This window comes from Choloepus didactylus, chromosome 14, assembly GCF_015220235.1.
Source record: "Choloepus didactylus isolate mChoDid1 chromosome 14, mChoDid1.pri, whole genome shotgun sequence".
NCBI classification, from domain to species: Eukaryota; Metazoa; Chordata; class Mammalia; order Pilosa; family Megalonychidae; genus Choloepus; species Choloepus didactylus.
Window position 1 is genome coordinate 37710192 of NC_051320.1, and position 19588 is coordinate 37729779.

General features: G+C 38.7%; 1 protein-coding gene across 2 annotated transcripts in view; it reads left to right on the forward strand.

The window, feature by feature from the left end:
* Window positions 1–249: 249 nt before the first annotated feature.
* Window positions 250–19588, forward strand: part of CHMP4C (charged multivesicular body protein 4C) — a 28547-nt gene continuing 9208 nt past the window's right edge. For both annotated transcript variants that reach the window (XM_037803466.1, XM_037803467.1), the window contains exon 1: window positions 250–582. In XM_037803466.1, coding sequence (XP_037659394.1) covers window positions 393–582 — 190 coding nt within the window. In that variant the 5' untranslated portion in view covers window positions 250–392. The remainder of the gene's footprint in view (window positions 583–19588) is intronic.

Below are 19588 nucleotides of genomic sequence, written 5' to 3' on the forward strand. Positions count from 1 at the left end.
GCTTTTTCTCTGAGTCATTCGTAAACTTGTTCTACATCCGTGGATGAGTCCCCAGCGTGGATAAAGCAGCAGCTTTGCCGCTTTCAGGTCTTGTCACCTCTTTCTACGCTGTCCTTAATTCCCAAGGGCCGGCGGAGTGGCGCCAGCCTGCCGACGTCCGACTCCGGTGCCCTCCCCACCGGGTCGCCGCGCCGAGGGGCGGGGCCGAGCAGCGGCCAGGAAATGCCCAGGAATGTGAGTCACCTGCGCTTAACCACTTGTTGATACTCAAGAGCTCTACCTTCCAAGCTTGGGGCCCCCAGCAGACTCTCTCGCTCACCTGTCCCTCCAGGCGCGGCCCCGGGGAGCTCCGGAGACGCCCCCGGTACCGCTGACCCCCTAACTTGGCAGCCATGAGCAAGTTGGGCAAGTTCTTTAAAGCGAGAGGCTCTACTAAGAGCCGAGCTGCTCCCAGCCCCCAGGAGGCCCTGGCCCGACTTCGGGAGACTGAGGAGATGCTGGGCAAGAAACAAGAGTACCTGGAAAATCGAATCCAGAGGGAGCTCACCCTGGCAAAGAAGCACGGCACGCACAATAAGCGAGGTAGGCTCGGGGTCTGGCTCCCAGGCGCGAGCTCTCACCCACCTACTTCCAGCGCTTTCCTTGGAGACAGTCGGGCCCACAGCACCCCCACCCTCCAGGCGGCCAGGTGGGAACCTGCTTCAGCTTTTGCTCCTGCAGCCTTTCTAGGAACTGGTACCGACCCCCAGGGCAGGGACTGGGTGAGCTGAGCGAGGCACTCGCCTGGATCATAAACTGTAAGGGAGAGTCAAAAAAAACTCGGTAATCAGGATAAATAATATTCGAATGAGATATTTTGGAAACTCAGAATTAAAAAAAAAAAAATCCGTGATGAACAAAATATCAAAATCCTAAAGTCAGGATGCATATTGTTGATTTTTTTTCTTTTGTCCCTGGCTCCAGTATCCCCCCTTAAGACACTTATTTATTTAAAATGTTGATGTTTTGTTCATCATGGATTTGGTTTTGCATTTTTTTTTAAAAAATTGCATTAAAATATTATTTATTTTGATTACGGACTTCTTAGTGCCCTCTTAAATTTTGCTCCTAGCTCACTTCACTGAGTTTAGACCCTGCACACTCCAGCATTAAATATCAAGCTTTCTGCTGTATGTTTGTATATTGATCCACACATTTTAACTTGTATGTCAATCTCCAGTGAAGCATATTCTTGTAAATCCTCATTTAACTTGCTCCTCAGCTGTTGGAAACTTTAGTTGGTTGCTGTGTAGTTCAGGTCTTTTACAAAAAGAAAGTTGTGGAATTAATTTTCCTATCACTGGCCTTTGTCACACACAGGGGACTTTTAGTCAGTAATGATTCTTGGTGCTCCTGTGCATGTTGAACCCTTCGTACATTGCCAGATTTAATTGGTTTCTTCAGTATATGGCTCTCTCTAGAGGGAGTCGATCTAAAATAGAGAATAGATCAAAACAGTATCCCTGGCACATATAAAAACCCAGTCAGATGTTGAAGTGATTTGCTCTTGTAACAGCAGGTCAAAATAGACCAGCAGTTCAAAATGCAAGTGGCAATACTAAATTTTGCTCACTTCCAAACCCTGGCCATTTGCATCCTCAGCTGGGCTTCTTTAGTCATAAAGAAGCCTTGGGAAGATTTAGCTCACCCTAAACGATGCTGCCTTTGTTTAACGCAGGAAAGAAATGATGTCTCCTGGAGCTGAACTTGAAAACCCTGCCTCTTCCCATAAAAGTGTGCCTGTTGCATTTGTACCCATTTACTATTGACCATAAAAAGGTCAAGTTTCATTTTTCTCAGCTACTTCATATAACTTTTGTCCATAGTGTAGCCTTCTTTAGAACTAAATATTGGTTTCTATTTTTGCTGTACCGAAAATATTTTGGGAAGTTATTAAATGGCAATTTTATAAAGAGCCATTATGGCATGCTAAAAAATTATTGGCTATTCTGATATTTAGCCCTTCCTCTTTAATTTGATTTGCACTCTGACAGTTGCTTATTATTGGTCAAATGTATTTTTCCCTTTATTCTGTCATCCATTTTGAATCCATATATAGTTTTATCAACAGTGGTTGCTCAGTAAATAATGGTTTAAAAAATTTGAAAATTGAACATGTTTCTAGAAAGAGGTAAAAATGTCTTTTTTTGACAAAAAAATTCAAAAATAATATGGATATTATGGATTTTTTTTCCAGAAATGTTTTCCAGCTGGCAATGTAATAAAGTGTATCACATACAGACTTTAAAAATATAAAGACACCAAAAATATTTAAAGACAACACTAATTAGGAGCATCACTGTAAACTTCTTATGATTAGGGAAGTTACAGATGCAAGTACCAAGTGCAAATAGCCAACTGGTATTAGAAAAACCGTTTGTTCTTTGTCACTTATCCTTGGGAGCTTTGCTGGCACTAACTCAGGCCTGGGTTTACAGTGGCCCTGGGATAGGGAGGAGGATGGTTAGCATGAGGTCCTGTGTCATCTAAATTTTGGAAGCAGTTCAGTCACAGGGCCATGTATTGATTGCACTGTCAATATCAGCATCTTCATCTTCCAGATAAATCAGATGACTTCATATATACGTAGTTATGGTTTTCCATTAGGCATCCAGAAGTATTTTCACGCACATAGTAAAATAAAGCCCAATGTATTTAGTACTGAATGGACTCTGTGTTACCCAATACCATTGTTAGAATGACTGTAATTTACATGGTTACCAACTCAGGTGGATTTCTGATTGAGGACACAGAAACCTGCCTCAGAGAGTCTTTCATACAAGGTGCATTAGAGCACCTAAAAGGACATAGAGCTGGGACTTCATTGAGCTGACAGAACAGGTTTAGTGAACTGTTTTAGCCTGTTTTTAAATGTTCGCTTGTGTAATAAGTATATTTGCAGAACTTAGTCTGAAACTTACTGTCATTATAATTCAGTGTGCAGGGGTAGCTAGTTTTCCTTACCTCAAACTTTTTTTTGCAACTACTGCCACCTGCCATAGAGAACCTAAGAGTGTGCATCACCAAACTGGCTTGCAACAGCCATGCTCTTCAATGTCCTGTTGTCTAAAAGAGTAACAGTTGTAGCAAGATTTATAATCTTATTAAAAACTTCAGGAGATCAGAGATTCTTCAATGCAGTTTATTCAAATTATTATGATACAACTCCTGTTTTATAGCTGCTAACTCTACTTTGTGGAAAAGTAAACTACTTATACATATCAATTATTTATCTATTGCTTCTGAGCACTGCCAGCTAGAGCAGTTTTTAATCCTGGCTGACATATTAAAGCCTCCTCGATGCATGGGTCCTGTCTCCATAGATTCTAATATAATTGGCTGGGGTTGGACTCAGACATCAGTATTTCTTAAAAGACTCTTCAGCTGATTCTGGCCAGGGCAAGGATCAGAAACCTAAATCCATAGTTACGTTAATGGAATAGAAACACGAGATCTCTTAGTTTTGCAGTGCTTTTGAACTTTTTCACATCATGGCACCCATGGGCAAAGATATTATTTCTCTGTCTTACTGGGATAACCAGGGGGTAACCAGGGACAAGCAGAGGGGAACTCTGGATGCCCCAAGCTGGTCACCTCAAGAACTGAAGTGTATCAGCATCTTAGCACTGAAAACTCCTCCTGCCACCCTGGTTTGGTGGCACATCTTAGAGGTCATCTTTCCCAAACTCCCTTATGAGGCCTTTTAAGAGTATCATTAAGAGGTCATTGGGCTTTTGCTTAAATATAATGTCCCTTTTAAATTTTTACACATTTGTTAGAAAGTAACTTGTTGTTACAGTTAAGAACCTGGGCTTCAATGCAGACATTCCTGGATTTGATTCCAGCCCTGCCCTGCCACTGAGAAGCTAAGTGACCTTGGACCAGTTGCTTGGTCTCTCTAATTCTCAGTTTCCTCATCTGCATAATGATGATGATGATAACACAGATCCTCTGAGTTGTGAGGATTAACATTATTGTGTAAATCACTTAGTAGGGTATGTTGTAACAATTAGTATTTTTTAAAAGCCGAAATCTGCTTCCTAGTAAGTTCCAATCATTGTCCAAACTGTCTTCTGGAGTGACACAGAATAAGTCTACACTGTCACATGAAGGCCTTTCACCTATTTGAGGACAGCAACCACTTCTGTAAGTCTCCTTTCCTCAATCTCACCGTTTTCACCTCCTAGTTAACCCCTTAGCACCCTGAGACTTGCTCACCAGGGCTGGTCTAAATCAAGGTGAGTGAGGTGGCTAGGACACACCTGTACAACCCTGAGAGTGAATGCTTCTTAAACTTTGCACCCTAGATGACTCTCTCCTCACCTTAGCTCTGGCCCTGTTGCTTACCTTGCCCTGGGCTGAGCAGCAACTCCAAATGTGCAATTCTGTGAAAAGGGGTGGAGCCGGTCTGGGGTTATCAGCAGGCCCCCAAACCCCTACTCAGCTTCATTACACTTGATTCCAGTGAAAATGTGGTGCTGAGGCACATGGACCTCTTCATCAGGTGTCTGGTGAAACAAGTCACAGAGGCAGACCTTCCCCAGTGTGTAAGCGACTCAGCTTTGAAGCCTCGCCTGTTTTTTTTTTGTTTGTTTGTTTTTTTTCGGTAAGGATGAATTTGCCCTTGGAATCATGATGCAGGGTTGGTTTTCCTTGTGGTAAGGGTCTGTGAATAGTCCCACTGATTTAGCTCAGTGGAAGGAACATCTGTGGCCTCTCGGGTTTCCTTTTTATTATACTTCTCATAAAGCTGGATTCTGCAGCCCTTAGACACTGGGGACCAGAAAGCCTGAGTGAAGACAAGCACAACAGCATCAGCCAGTTGAATGCCAAAATAGTGAGGGCAGAAGCATGGCTCAAGTAATACAAGACAGCCACAGACTGCAGGACCTTGATGGAAGTTCCTCTGGGAGGTGTAACTTACCTGGTGACCTCCTTTCTTAAGAGAGTTTCTCAAAATGTGGTCCTCAGATAACCTACATCAGAATTCCTTGAGCGTGCCTGTTAAAATGTGCACTCAGTATGCTCCTAAAGATTCTAATTTGGTAGGTTAGGTGTAGGGTCCAGACATCTGAACTTTAAACAAATAGGTCAATGATTCTGATGCCCATTACTGTTTGAAAACCTATGATGTTTTATTCAGTGAGTTTTAAACTGTTTTCTTCTTTCAATCGATTCCTATTGTTTTCTCCTCCTCCATTGTTACTTAGAGACTGAGATGAAAAATATCTACACACCTTCCCCTCTGTTTCCTCCTTGAGAAATATTCTAGGAGCTTCTGACAGGTCCTCATTAGCCACCTGAATTAGGTTTCTTTCAGGAAGGTCATATGGTTCTATAACTCCATACTGCTTATGAAGGGTCTCAGAGTTATCCAGTGTTCAAATTACAGCCAGACATCGTAGTAAGTTGTCCTGCTTGCCTCTGATCATCTGATATATATATATTTTGTACCACACTCTGTGCATTCTGGGACCTGGGAAAAGAATGAGATCTGTGCCTGGGACATTAACAACCAATATCTAGGCCAGGCCTTACTCTCCAGTGTACTGCCCGTCTTTCTTTTGGAAAAGATGGATCAATGGAAATGTGATCCTCCCCTCAACCTCTCTTCCCAGTTTCCTTCCTTCACCTCAAGAGCTCCCCATTGGCCTGTCAAACCATAAAGGGAGAACCTAAAACATCTGAATCAGTCCTGGGAGCCCTGTTCACGTAAGCTGTAGTTTTTTTACTTGCTTTCCCACCCACATCCCTCTCCCCTCTGAGCCCTGGCAAGAATCCCACACAGACTTACACTTTCACTCATGTTACCTACATTAGGTTCTGACCAGCACAGAGTGCCCAGGGTTTATTGTCTCTTTTGTTTTATTAATACAGCCTAAATTTGCATATGCTTTCTCAGATGCCATATCATTTGCTTTTTCCCCATTGAATTTAGAAACAGTTAAAACACCCAGCCAGATTTACCCTGCCCCTTATTTATATATATGTTAAGCTTGCATTCAGTATTTTACATTTCTTTCTTTTGAACATCGTCTTATTTTCAGTGAAGTCTTAAAATTTATCAAGTTTTTTTTGAATTCTAATTTTGCTCTCTTATCAATGAGGTATTTCTTTTAGTTGAGAAAGCCAAAAATTTTATCAGCAGCCTTTTTTGTTGTTATCAGGGTCTTTAAGATATTTAATAAGACAGGACCAGAGACTTATGGCATGACACTAGAGACTTCATTCTGGGATAACTTCTGTATAATAGCAAGAGTGTTTCATCTAAGATTCAGCTAAGGCATGATTCCCAGTTTGACAGATCAACATTAAATGAGTTCAGTTATTCATCTAGCTGTGAATATACCCAACCCATATTTCTAGCCTATGTCATCTTATTTCTCCAACCTTTTCACTTTTCTCCAAGAATACTCTAATAGGCCTTGTGCATTATATTCCTAAATCCAAACTATCTCTACATACTTCTGCCTTACATATGCTGGTCTTATGAAATGATAGTGTGTTAACTTCATCATATTCATCTGGAGAGCTTTTTAAATGTCACATCAAGAGATTCTCTTTCAGGAGATCTGGAATATGGTTCAGGAGTGTAGTCCTCAAAGCTTTTTGTGTAATTCTGATGTTCAGTCAGGTTAGAAGACAAGTGGATGGTCTGTGGTTTCTCCTTAATTCAGCATCCAGTAACTCAAAGAGAATAAACATATGTTATTAGTTTGGTATTTTTAATCTTAGTGAACCATTAGTGGCTTCTAGCAATCATGGTCTTTTCTAATTCCTCTGAAGCCTGAATGTAGAGTATTTCTGTTCTCGAATCATTCTCTCAGTTATCGGTGGCATAGATTTTGACAGTTTGGTGATGTGCTGTAGCTACTTCTAGAAAACTAGTTGGTACTGTTTCTTAGGTTATGAAACATTATATCTAGTTTTGAAATATGTTGGGTTTTTCCCCTTCATGAATTTGGAGAAGTATGATAAATATTGGTACATTCATCATTAATATACTGCAAGTAAATTCCACTAGGTTGGATAATAGAGTACCATATATATATTTTTTTTAAATAAAAAACCACTACTTTTATTTGTAGGGAAAATTTAGCAATTTGAATAATTTGGTTCTAGGGTAAATTTTAAGGCATTTAGAGTTGTTCAATTTCTGCTTATTGTTTTCACTTATTTTTATGCAATTTTAGTGTGATATATTCACATACCATACATTCATCCAAAGTAAACAGTCAGTTGTTTTCACAGTATCATCATATAGTTGTGCATGTCACCACAATCAATTTTTGAACATTTTCATTACTCAAAAAAAAGTAAAATTAAGAATAAAAATAAAAGTAAAAAAGAATACCCAAAACATCCCAGACCACCCACCCACCACTTTTATTCATTTACTTTTTTGTCCTTATTTTTTGACTCATCTTGAGTCTGAGACACAAGATTTTTACAATCACACGATCATACCGTATAAGCTATTTACTTATACAGTCGTCTTCAAGAATCAGGGCTACTGGATTACAGTTCAACAGTTTCAGGTATTCCCTTCTAGCTATTCTAATACAATGAAAACTAAAAAGGGATATCTATATAATGCATAAGAATAATAACCTCCAGAATGACCACTTGACTCCATTTGGAATCTCTCAGCCACTGAAACTTTGTTTCATTTTTCTTCCCTCTTTGGTCCAAGTAGACTTTCTGAATCCCACAATGCTGGGTCCAGGCTCATCCCTGAGAGTCATGTCACATGATGCCAGGGAGATGTATACCCCTGGGAATCATGTTCCACGTAGAAGAGAGGGCAGTGAATTTACCTGCAGAGTTGGCTTAGAGAGGCCACATCTGAGCAACGAAAGAGGTTCTCTGGGGGTGACTCTTAGGCACAATTATAAGTAGGCTTATCCTCTCCTTTGCAGTTACAAGCTTTGTAAGGGCAAGCCCCAAGATCGAGGGCTCAGCCTTTTAAATTGGAGAGTAACACATTTTGGGAAATATTTATAGTAAGCATAGATATATGATTTTCTTTGATTTATACTATTTTGATATTTGTCAAATAATCCACAATAAATTAGAATAAAGTAGAAAGTCTATAATACCAAAACTATGCCAAATTCATATAATTTATGCAGTTCCAAGAAACTATGGCAGAAGAGTACCTCTTATTCTCAGATGTACTTAGTATTACAAGTATGTTTTTCAGTATTAGTACTACTTAGTTAAGATCATTTTCAGGATAACAAAAAAGAAATACATGCGGTACTCTAACCAATGAGATATAAGACAAGAGATCCAATGTTGAATTTTTTAGTTACAGTGCTTTGCTTTGGGGTTAAGTTTTGGAAGGAAAATGATTGCTCTAGTTGGTATTAATTTTTGTGTAATATGCTTAAGTACCTATGAATCTATTTGTAATTTTAAGGTACAAAATTATTATAGATACCTGAAATCTACAGATAATATTGAGGATTTAATTTTAAAACATATTGTCAATCTTCTGCTTTAGTAAAACCAGAACCAGAACCTTTAGTACACAGTGGTAATTTTAATCTACTTTTTCTGGCATTTCCTAGGAGTTCTAACAAACACATGATTGGCTTAAACGTTTGCAGAAAGAGAAGGAACAAACAAAGCAAGACTATGGATTAAACAAAAAAGTACATAACAAACCATTTCTTGAATAATTGACTTTGCTATACCAAAGATTTTGATTCCTTATCTCAATCAAGTGGTGCTAGTAGAAGATTGTTTGTTGCAATATCTTTATGGTCATGGCTTTAAAGTAGTAAGAGCTCCTACATCTGGACCAATGACTGTTAAAGCCCATCCTAGTCAATGGGAGGCTTAGCAGCCACCACCAAACGTTTTTCTAGGTATTTCAAACTTGTGGCTATTTTTGGGGAGAGGATGGGGAATAAATAGCTAGAAGCCCCACTCTCTGCACCCTCCACCAACTCTTCCCCAATCTACTACTTAAAATACCAACATACTCAGTTCCTTTAAAACAGATCAAAACCAAACAACCCCCCCCCCCCAAAGTAAGCAAACAAAAATGGTGATTTTAAAATTACAGGAAAGGAAAAATAGATCATTCTTTGTAGAAGTTTGGGAATCCTTGCATAGAAGTTAAGTTCTTTGTTTAAAAATTAAAATTTAATGCCAACATCTAGCTTAAATGAAATAAAGTTTATAATTTTATATTTGGCTTAAATATAAATTTAGAGGTATAAAATTTTGCAACCAAAAAGAGAAGTTTTATTCTCTTTTAAAACATGAATTTCTAGTCAATCTTTCAGGTTCCTTCATACGGTGTTATATACTACATAGTCCTGATGGGTGTATCTCACATGCTGTTGCAATAGCTTTGTTCGACAGGTCTTTCTCAGCAGTACTATTTACATTACCAGTTCTTTCCATATATTTAATAGCTGTAAAGTGAAAGTAAATGTAGCTTTGGAGTTTGAACAAAGGATATTATCCTAATTTAAAACCTCTCCTATGTTAACTGCAGCAAAAGAATTACGATTATGTTAGACCAATTTGTACATATTTTTAAAGGTCATATATACAGGAGCCCAGGTTTGATAATTTTGTGAAGAGTTTGAAAAATTTTAATGTAACCTATCATGACTTGTTGAGTATTCTCCCATTTTTACTTGAAAACTTAAAGAACAATATAGTTCAACACCAATTTCAAAGTAAACCCACTCTTAAAGGATTTCAAATAATAGTCCCTTTGAGGATTGTAACTTTTTATTTCCCAACATTTGTTGACCATAAGTGGTTTACAGTTCCTATTTTCTAATATATCTCAGCCAAAAACTTTGCATTATTTAGTATGAGATTTGCCGGTGGAGTGAATGTCTATAGGAGATGAAAGGAATCTTTTGTATAAGAGGATCTCAAACGAATAGTCCAGAATCGTAGACAGGGAGAGCGGAAAAGGGTTATAGGGACAAAGTTTGTTGGTTCTTAAACTTAAGGTGGTGGAGTACAAGAAGTCAGGGGCCTGTTTGCGCAATACCATGAATTATTGCTACATCATATGAACAAGGAATACTTCTTTTATGAATAGAAGATAGAACCCTATTATATGGAGATGATATAAAACTACATACCTTGGCATACATATCTAATTGTGGATTTAATCATAATCACCTCTTTCTGGATTTTTCTGTGACTGTCTGCTGGTTACAAATTCATACTGTTTTTGTTATATTCTAGGCAAGAGCAGGTAGACAAAGGTTACCAATTTGTGAAGTTACCAGTAATACTAGTGGCAAGTACAAAAAAATTCATTCAATTAGTTATATATCCTGCCTGGTGTTAATTAAATTCATGTTTATAAAGAATATCAAGTAGATTTTAATTAATATATTGGTATGTTATCCCAATAATAGTTTAATTCTGCTTGCCAGATAATTTACAATTTTTTAAACACAAAATTCAGTCTAATATTACTGGCTTACTTACAGCTATATTCTACTTCAAAGAACATCTCTTATTTAATTTGTCTAACCTAATTCCTTTTTATTGTTTTCTCAGGCTTTGCCAGTGTATAACCCTATACATCATGGCTGTGTTCTGGTGTACTTTAAGCTGTCTATTTACCTTTCTTATGATATTTAATATTGGTGAGACATCAGAAAATATGGGGTTACATATAAGATTCAACTGGTGAGGCAAGCTGGTGTGATTTGCTCTATTTTAAGGTTTACAGTTCCTATTTTCTAATATATCTCAGCCAGAAACTTTGCATCATTTAGTATGAGATTTGCCATTGGGGTGAATGTCTGTAGGAGACAGAAGGAATCTTCTGTGTAATACGTTTCATCATTTGTGTTCCTCAGTGATCAGTGTGAGTGAGTATGTCTGTAGACCTGGATTCGTGGATGTTGTCTCCTCCGTGAAGCCTGCCCTTACCTTCCAGGGAGAGCTTGTAATTTCCTCTGGGCTTCCTCTGCTCCTTGTCATGTTTCTTATTACTCTCCTCCATGTCTTGTCTGCTACTTGAGGCAAAGGATTTAACTTGTGCATGTTAGTTAGTACCCCTGGGTACAGTGCCTGTAACATAGTAGGTACTTAATAAATGTTGGCTGAATGATGAATTGTGCTTGAATGTCCATTTCATATCTTTCCTCCTCTGAGATTGTAGCCTATTCCTTTGTCCCTGCAGTGCCTAATATAATGCCGGGCATGTGGTAGACATTCAATAAATGCTTGTAGTGACTGAAAATGAATGGATATAGAATAATTTTTTAAAAAAGTGAAGAATGCTAGGGAAATGCCCCTGGCCAAATGACTTTAGAATTTTCTCATATTCCCCCAGCTGTTTCAAATCTAACCTGTGACTTTGAACAGAAACATTTTGTTTTTATTCTATCTGTGAAATGCTTATGATGATGCTTATTCTGATTGTGCTTTTTGTGAGCTAAAACAATGTGCCAAAAATAGAAGGTGTTGTTTAATTAATGAGATGACTTGAATATGAGTAAGAACAGATCTGACATTACAGATCATCAAATAAAACAACATGGTCAGAGACTTCCCAGATAAAAGCAAAAGATAATGTATTCAATTATGTGTGACATGTATCTTAAGCACTCTCGTAAGAGGGCTTACTCTTCAGAGCCCCATCTTTCAGCCCTTCTCTGGAGATCATCTATTCCTGGATGAGAGAAGTACTGTGGTAATGCAGTTTCATGTTTCACCAACAGGTTTGTCTATACTCACTGGATTTAGGATTCCTAAATTGTTCTTCCTCTTTGCCGCCTAATGGATTTACAGTGCCTATATTTTTGTATTCTGAATGAGCAAAAGAACAAAAGATTGATCTTTGAAACCAAGGCATCCTTTATATTTTATGAGCAATGACACTGCCAACTCTTTTCTGCTATTTTAAGTCATCTGGCACAGACGACTGAAAGTCTTTTTTCTCTGGCAGCATAGTCCGGTAGAGTTGCATAGTTTAAATTTGGTTCAAGTGGGTATTTCTTAAATTTTCTGTCCCAATTCTCAATAGGCTGCAGTGAGGACTCTTCATGTGTCCCTTTAGCAGCAGTACATAAAGGATATTGTTCGGCAGCTCCATTGGTGGGGAACATCACTGTCATATGAGGAGACAAAGAAGATACCACCAAAGAATATAGAAGATACCTTTGTTTGAAAAAAAATGTTGTCCTGGTCTTACCAGCTGCTTAAAACCACATCAAGAAAGAAGTTTGAAAAGTTCGAATTGCACCTTCTACATAGGTTTCATTACATAGCTCGAAAAATGTCCATCTTGGCCAAATCAGGAGCAATGTTTGATTTGCAGCATTTTTTGCATGTCTTTGGGAAAACACAGCTGCTTCTTTCCCAAATTATTAAGAAGAAAACAAGTCAAGGCATGTCCGACTCATGATGAGACTATGACCTCATTTCATATGAGAAACAGCTCATGGGGAGACTCCTCACATATGCTTCTTGGCTATTTGGAACAGAAGCCTTTTATGTTTTTGATGTTTGACAGAAGCTTAACGTGTCAGACAGAAGTCGCAAGAAGTGTCAGGTGTCCTTCAGTTTGGCTTACACAGTGTTTCTTGAAATTGTAAATCAGCATTTAAAATTGGGTGATTTTTCATGCAAATCCAGATTTCTTGCTTCTTTTGAACATCTGAAGGTCTGGCAGCCCTGGGCCTGCAAGTCTGTGTAGCAGCCATCGGTGGGAGCCGAGCCATTCTGCTCCCAGTAGATCAGGTTTATGCTCTTCAGGTCACCGGGATTCCCATCTCTTCCTGTTGACTCCCTGAGACTGAGGCCAGTGTCAGCTGCCATTAATTATTACCTTTCCACTGGTTTTATTGTCATATAGGGAAACATCTCTCTGTAGCTATATCTCTCTCATGTGGGAAACAAAGGAAGCCTTTTTGCTTACTCCTTGCTTCACTTATTTCATCACCTGCCTTGCTGCCTCTGAATTTGGAACTCTGGTGTAGGCCAATCCATAGTTTACAGTATCAAAAATGTAGTGTACATTGGGATTCCAACTCTTGATGAATTTTTAAATTTCCCCAAAATATTTTGAAGGACAGAAATTATATGTTAGCATATAATTTTAGTTTTGTTAAAACCAGAACTTAATATTAATTTGCAAGGCCAGGCATTCTACCATGTGGTTCCCACCATGGGGTTCTGACAACCCTTGAAGGAGATGATAATGATGATGATGATGATTTTGATGATGATGATCAGTATGTAATCACTCATTATGTGCCAGGCATTGCACTGATCACTTTACATATGTTATCTCATTTAATCCTCAACAACCAAGTGAGCTATTATCCCCTTTCCCCAGTATGCAACTTATCTAATGCCACATACCTAAGGAGAGTTAGAGCACAGATTTGAAAGCAGATAATCTGACTTCAGAGCACAAGCTTCTATCTTTGTCTTCTAGGTATTCATGTGTTGTTCTTCAAGTGAGGGAATGTCACTTTCAGGAGTTAAGGTCATGAATCAAGGTCATACAGCTCTTAAATAGTAGATGTAGGATTAAAATATGTCTAGTGACTCTGGATTTTTAGAAAGTAATCTAAAATTAATTTTTACTCAGTGTTCAGGCCCAGACTGATTTCATGCAAAGTATGGGTCAGTGCCGCTGTGTGACAGAAAAACACACCAGGCACAGAAGCAGGCATAGAGTTATTAGGACTTACAAAGAGGAGACAGTCCCAGTGGCAGTGGTCCAGAGGGGTAGCGCCCCGCAGGGGGCACGAATGCAGGGGGGATATGGATGTGATTTTAGAACAAAGGTGTTCCATATAGCATGAGCACATTTGGGCCTCTAGTATAATGACTAAAGGGGCTTAAGACCTGATGTTTTACTAAGATTAATGTTTAAGACTATGATACAATCAGTGCTGTCCTGCTCCTGTCCCTTTACATCCATGATTACATTCTTTTCCCTCTGGGGAGTTTGTTTTCTTTCTTGACCTGTGTCCTGGACATGCAGACTGTTACATGCCTGGGGCTTCATTCCTGTTAGGAGGGGGCCCGGGGCCTGGGCTGCCACACTAGGAAACATGGCATAGTTTTTCGTGGGGAATTTACAAGAATTTCTCAAAAAAATGGAAAATACTTTGGGTCAGTGGGTATCAGTTAAGTTCCAAATAAATATAGACACTGAACCAGCCTGACGAGAAAGGGAGGAGACTCATGCTGAACATTCCACTGCTGGGTATGTAGGGTGGAGATGTGTATTCAGAGTTTAGCCTCTGAAGATGACACTGCTGAATAATATTATTTACTTTACCAGTTGAAATAGATGTTTTGTGCTATTATGATCCTGCTCTGGTGAGTTATGGTGAAAAATGGGTAATTTGTTGCTGAATGGTCTCAGAAATAAAATATATAATCTCAATTAATAAATGTCATTATCAGGAATATCTAGTTGCTAAGTCCCTTCCATGTGTTTGCCATAAATTATGCTAATTCTTACAATCATCCAGCCTGCTAGGGATGATATCTCCATTTCCAGATGGGGAAACTGAAGCTGAAAGGAGGTAAGTGACTTAAGAGCAGATACATCTATTAAGTTATGGAAGAAGGATTCACATTCTTTGCTCTTTCCACAGTACTATGCTGTCATTATTCTATGTACACAAAACTATCCAGTTTATTCATTTACTATTCATTCATTTTGTCTTCTGTAAATGAGCCATTAATACTATCTACTCTTGGGCTTATTGTGAGAGTTAAATTCCATAAATCACATACAATACACAAAGCTCTTAGCCCCAGTTTGGCATATAGCAAATGCTCAAAAATGTAAGTTTTTGTAATGTATTATGTTGTTCACGTACTAGGACCTGGGTCAAATGTGGGAAAACAGGTACATAGGAGGTTGCATCTTTCCACAAAGGGCTTATAACTCTGAGTAGGGAAGGGAGGAACATAGATTTTACACATACTGTTATAAGTAATTACAAATGTAGGCAAAGTGATAGCACAGAGGGTCAGCTGGCCATTCTCCCTGAGAAGGGGTAAGAAATTCCTTATACAGCTTTGGTCATGTATGTGGTAAAACCAGAGCCTCTCTTAAGCGATGGAAGATGCGATATTGTAGAAGGACTTTATGCAAGTTAACTTAAAAAAAATCATTTTAGTTCTTTCTACAGGACACATTAAACAAATGAGAGCTGTTCTGTAATTAAAGTGTAAGTGCTGTTCAGCAAGGGCCCAAATTGTGGTGTTGCTGCTAGAGAGAGAAACAAAGCAGAGCCTTAGGTAACCCTGGACCTCTGCAGTGACAGGAAGGGTGGGGAACTATATTAAAATGTTCCCACCCAAAGCAATGCCTTTGGTGACTGTAAGAATCCCCAGGCTGTCTGCTTGCTCTTGACCTGTGGAAAGAAACCTGCCTTTTGGTACACTCACCCACTTCTTACAAAGAGCCATGGCAGCCTTCTGTTTCAAGAGAGAGTCCTCCCAGGGAAAACACACCACACAACTTTTAGAGGCACCAATGACAGCTATTTACACTATGCTAGTTATTCTTTTATAAATATGTACCTGTAATAGATCAGAAGAATTTTGAGAAAAACCTGAAAGAGAAAGACAAAAAATGAGCAAAGTGACCCCAAAGGAAGAAAAATAATGTGGGAATAAAAGATGTTAAAAAGAAAATTTGTATTATTATCGTAAGAGAGATTCAAGAGGATACTGCATCTATAAGGCAAGAATTGGCTGCCATAAAAATGAGCAACTAGAAAACAAAGAAAATTTCATAGAAATTAAAAATTTTTTTTTTTTAACAAAAATCAATAAAAGGGCAGAAAAGTAGAGTGAAGATGGCTGAAGATTATATTAATGGTCTGGAATATAAAGGTGAGGAATTCTTCCCAAATATAAAACAAAAAGACAAAGAGGTAAATTAATAAACTGGAGAACAAAGCTAAGGAATCCACCATCCTTCTTACAGGATTTCCAAAGAGAGAATACAGAAAGATTGGTTGCAAGGGGATAATGAAATAAATAGGGATGTCATAGAGAGTAAACAGAAAGAATGGAGGGGAATGAAAATCTTAAAAGAAATAATAGAATACAGTTTCCCTTAGAAGAAGGAAGACTTGATTCTTTAGAATAAAAATATTCACTGATTGCTAAGCTAGAAAAAGCAAAAAATAAAAGGCACATGCCTAGACCTATACTGATGAAATTTTGTATCTTCAAGTGAAAAAGAAAATCCTAGAGGTTTCCAGAGTGGAAACAAGCAGATGATCTTTAAAGGATTGAGAATAGTATTATCAAACTTTTGAATTGTTGGATAACCAAAGACTATGTAACAATACCTTAAAATTTTTGAAATAATTTTGAACATATAATTCTATAAAATTTAAACTATCACTCAGGTTCAAAACAAAATGAAGACATTTTCTGACCAACTGATATTGAGAGAATTTATATCTCTGTACATTTTCTGTTAAAATACTTAAAGATTTACTCTAGTCAGATGAAAAAAAGAAAAAAAAAAAACTACCCATGAAAGAGGACAACATTGGATATGAGAAAATAAGTATAAAAATAAGTCAGTAAACATTATAGTTCAGTGTAAATAATTGTTGAAATTGTGTCTATGAAGCTTAATGCAATTGTTATTTAAAGTGTCCTTAAAATTGATAGGGTAATAAAAAATGGTAATCTTCTGGGATTAAAATTGCAGATTATTTCAATCAAATATTGGGGGTTTAGGGTGGGAAGGGAGTCTTGTTTGGGAGCAGTAAATTATAGATACTGATTAATTTTAAACATGGATAGAAAAGTTTAATTATATGTGTGTATTTTTAATACAAGAGTATCCATTAAGAGAATAAACTTAATTAAAGGAAAAAAATGAACAAAGAAAATTTGATCTACATTAAAACAAGAAAGCAAAAAGAAAACTGTTAAGTCTGGGCCCTGGGCCCTTCCCCCATCTCCCTATTTTGCAAAACCAGGCTGCAGATCAGATCCTGCCTCCTGTGCTGCCCCATTTTCCCCATTTTCATGCCAGTTTCTTTGTTCTTGCCCATCACTGCCCCCCTCCCTTGCCCTCACAAATTTATTCCCTCCACCCTCACCTCTCCTGTTCAAATGTACAAACCAGGCATTGCCAAAGTTACAAGATAAACTATGTGTAACCCCCATTGGCCAAAGTTCACATACCTTACACCCTGTAACCTCCTGATTGGTGAAAAGACCTATAAAAAGAAATCTCACCACCCAACTGCGAGCTTTCCCCTTTCTGCCAGTGGGGCCTGCCCTGAGGCTTCTCTCAAAGAAAACTTTTGTTACCTGCCCATTTGGCTTTTGCCTGTCTTTTGAACCACCTTACAAAAACAAACAAAAAAAACTTAAATAGAAAAACAAAAGAGATGACAGTAACATATTAGTTATCACTATACATGAGAATGAGTTAAAATCTTACATTCAAAGGTAGAGACTATCATGAATAGGTTGAAAACAATTACACACACAAACCTTCCAGGAATATGCTATTCATAACATATGTACCAAAAAGAGAGCAAGTAAAAAAAAAATTTTTGAATAGAGGTCCAGGTAAAAATTACTATAGGCTCATTGCAACTGAAATAAAGCAGAAATGTCAATTTAATATAAAACAAAATGGAATTTAGGGCAAAACATATTAAATGGGACAGAGAGCAATATTTCATATCATAATAAAATCCACCAAGAAATTATAATGGAAATGAATCTTTGCACCAAACAAAAAGCACTGGAATAAATAAACCAAATTTGTTGGAATTACAAGAAAAAATGGACCAAAACAGTTAGAAGAGGGACTTATTTCAGAAATATCTATTGAGATTTACATGCTTTACTCTGAAACCACAAAACTATTTGAGTTCTTTTGCTAATTCCATTTAATTATTATTTATCTTTGTATTAACATTCTTTGCTGCTCTTTTACTGCATAGTGCCTAAAGGCCTTTTACCCGCCCCAGGTTGCCTTCCACAGTGCAAAGGTTAGAAAGACTTGATTCATTTTGTGGCTTCACTGTGAAGCAGATAAATTTATCTTGCTAAAGTGCTAACGGCAGGATTATTTTTATATCTATTCTCTGAAGGCAGCACCCTCTTCTCTCACTCCTATGCCATCTAATCCTTATGAGTGAGACTCAAGGAGTGTTGGTTTCATGACAGTCATGGTTGGATCTCATAGTCTTTTCAGACCAAGGCATGCAGCTCAACATCCTAAGTTCTGGTTCCAGCTTCTACTAGCTGCCCCCCTTCAAGCAAGTCACTTAACTTCTCTGGGTCTAAATGTTCTCATCTTTGAAATAAGGAAACTACACTAGATTCAACAGTCATTAAGGTCCTTTCCTATTCTAAATTTTATTTTTCAATTGCTTGGTTTTTATTCCTATTTATCTATCCTTTTTATAAAGTTCAATATTGAGAACTTAGGCGGTTAGGTGAGACAGGGCAAAAAGACACCTCCGTGAAAAATACTAGATAAAAACCAGAAAGTGACCCAGAAAACCAGTTTTAGTGATGCACCAGCTGGACAAGGTCTGCTAAAACCACAGGGACCGTGCACTTGGTGAAATGGGGAGTCTGCGTTCTGAAATGAGTGAGTAAGCTGGCTGAAAGCCCCACGGCCATGCTGCAGTGTGGGGAAACCAGGGGTTGGCATTTGGAGACAGACTAGTTCTTTTTTTTTAAAAAAAACAAAAAAACCCAGGAGTGGCTGCAGTTACAACGGTGAGAACCGCGCAGTGAAACATGGCAGGAGTGGGCTGTGCCAACCTCTCGGTATCTGGCATGGAGGATAGACTGCTGCTGATTCCCTCAGGGCCAGGGGGCAGAGGGGAGAGCCAAAAGGAGAAAGAAACCATGCAGCTTGCAGCCAGCTTCCCGGCGGGCTGGAGACACTCCTCTCCAGGGCTGTACCCACAGCCCAGAGCCGCACCAAGAAACCCAGTGGGATGGGGAGCATATCCCGCATCACCACGCATACTCCACAATATCGGCCATGGACAGTGGCCTTGGACAGTGGCCTTGGGTGCATACACCGCTAGTTGTCCCGGAGCTGGGAATGCAGAGCTATGCGAAAAGTGGGGGGTTGAGACGACCCATTCAGCCATCTTTACATCAGGCTGGTAACGCCCCTGCAGGGCCCGGCGGCCTGGGGCTTCCCTTGAGGGATGATGTGCACTTGTGATGTAGCACAGCCTTCCCTCAGCAGAGGTCCTGGAAGATCACAGCTGAGGAGAGGGGCCCACTTGGAAAACCCACGGATGCTACGTCAATGCCAGCGACTTGTAGGTCAGTGGCAGAGAAAATCTGGGGCAAAACTGAAATGAAGGCTTAGACTCTTGCAACAGCCTTGAATCTTTGGGAACACCTGGGAGGTTTGATTATTAAAGCTGCCCTGCCTCCCTAACCACCCAGACACACGCCCCGCAAGTTGTATTCTTTACAACTTGAAAGAACCCTATCAAGCAAAGCAAATGCCAAGAGGTCAAAAACAACAGAAAATCTTAAAGCATATGATGAAACCAGACAA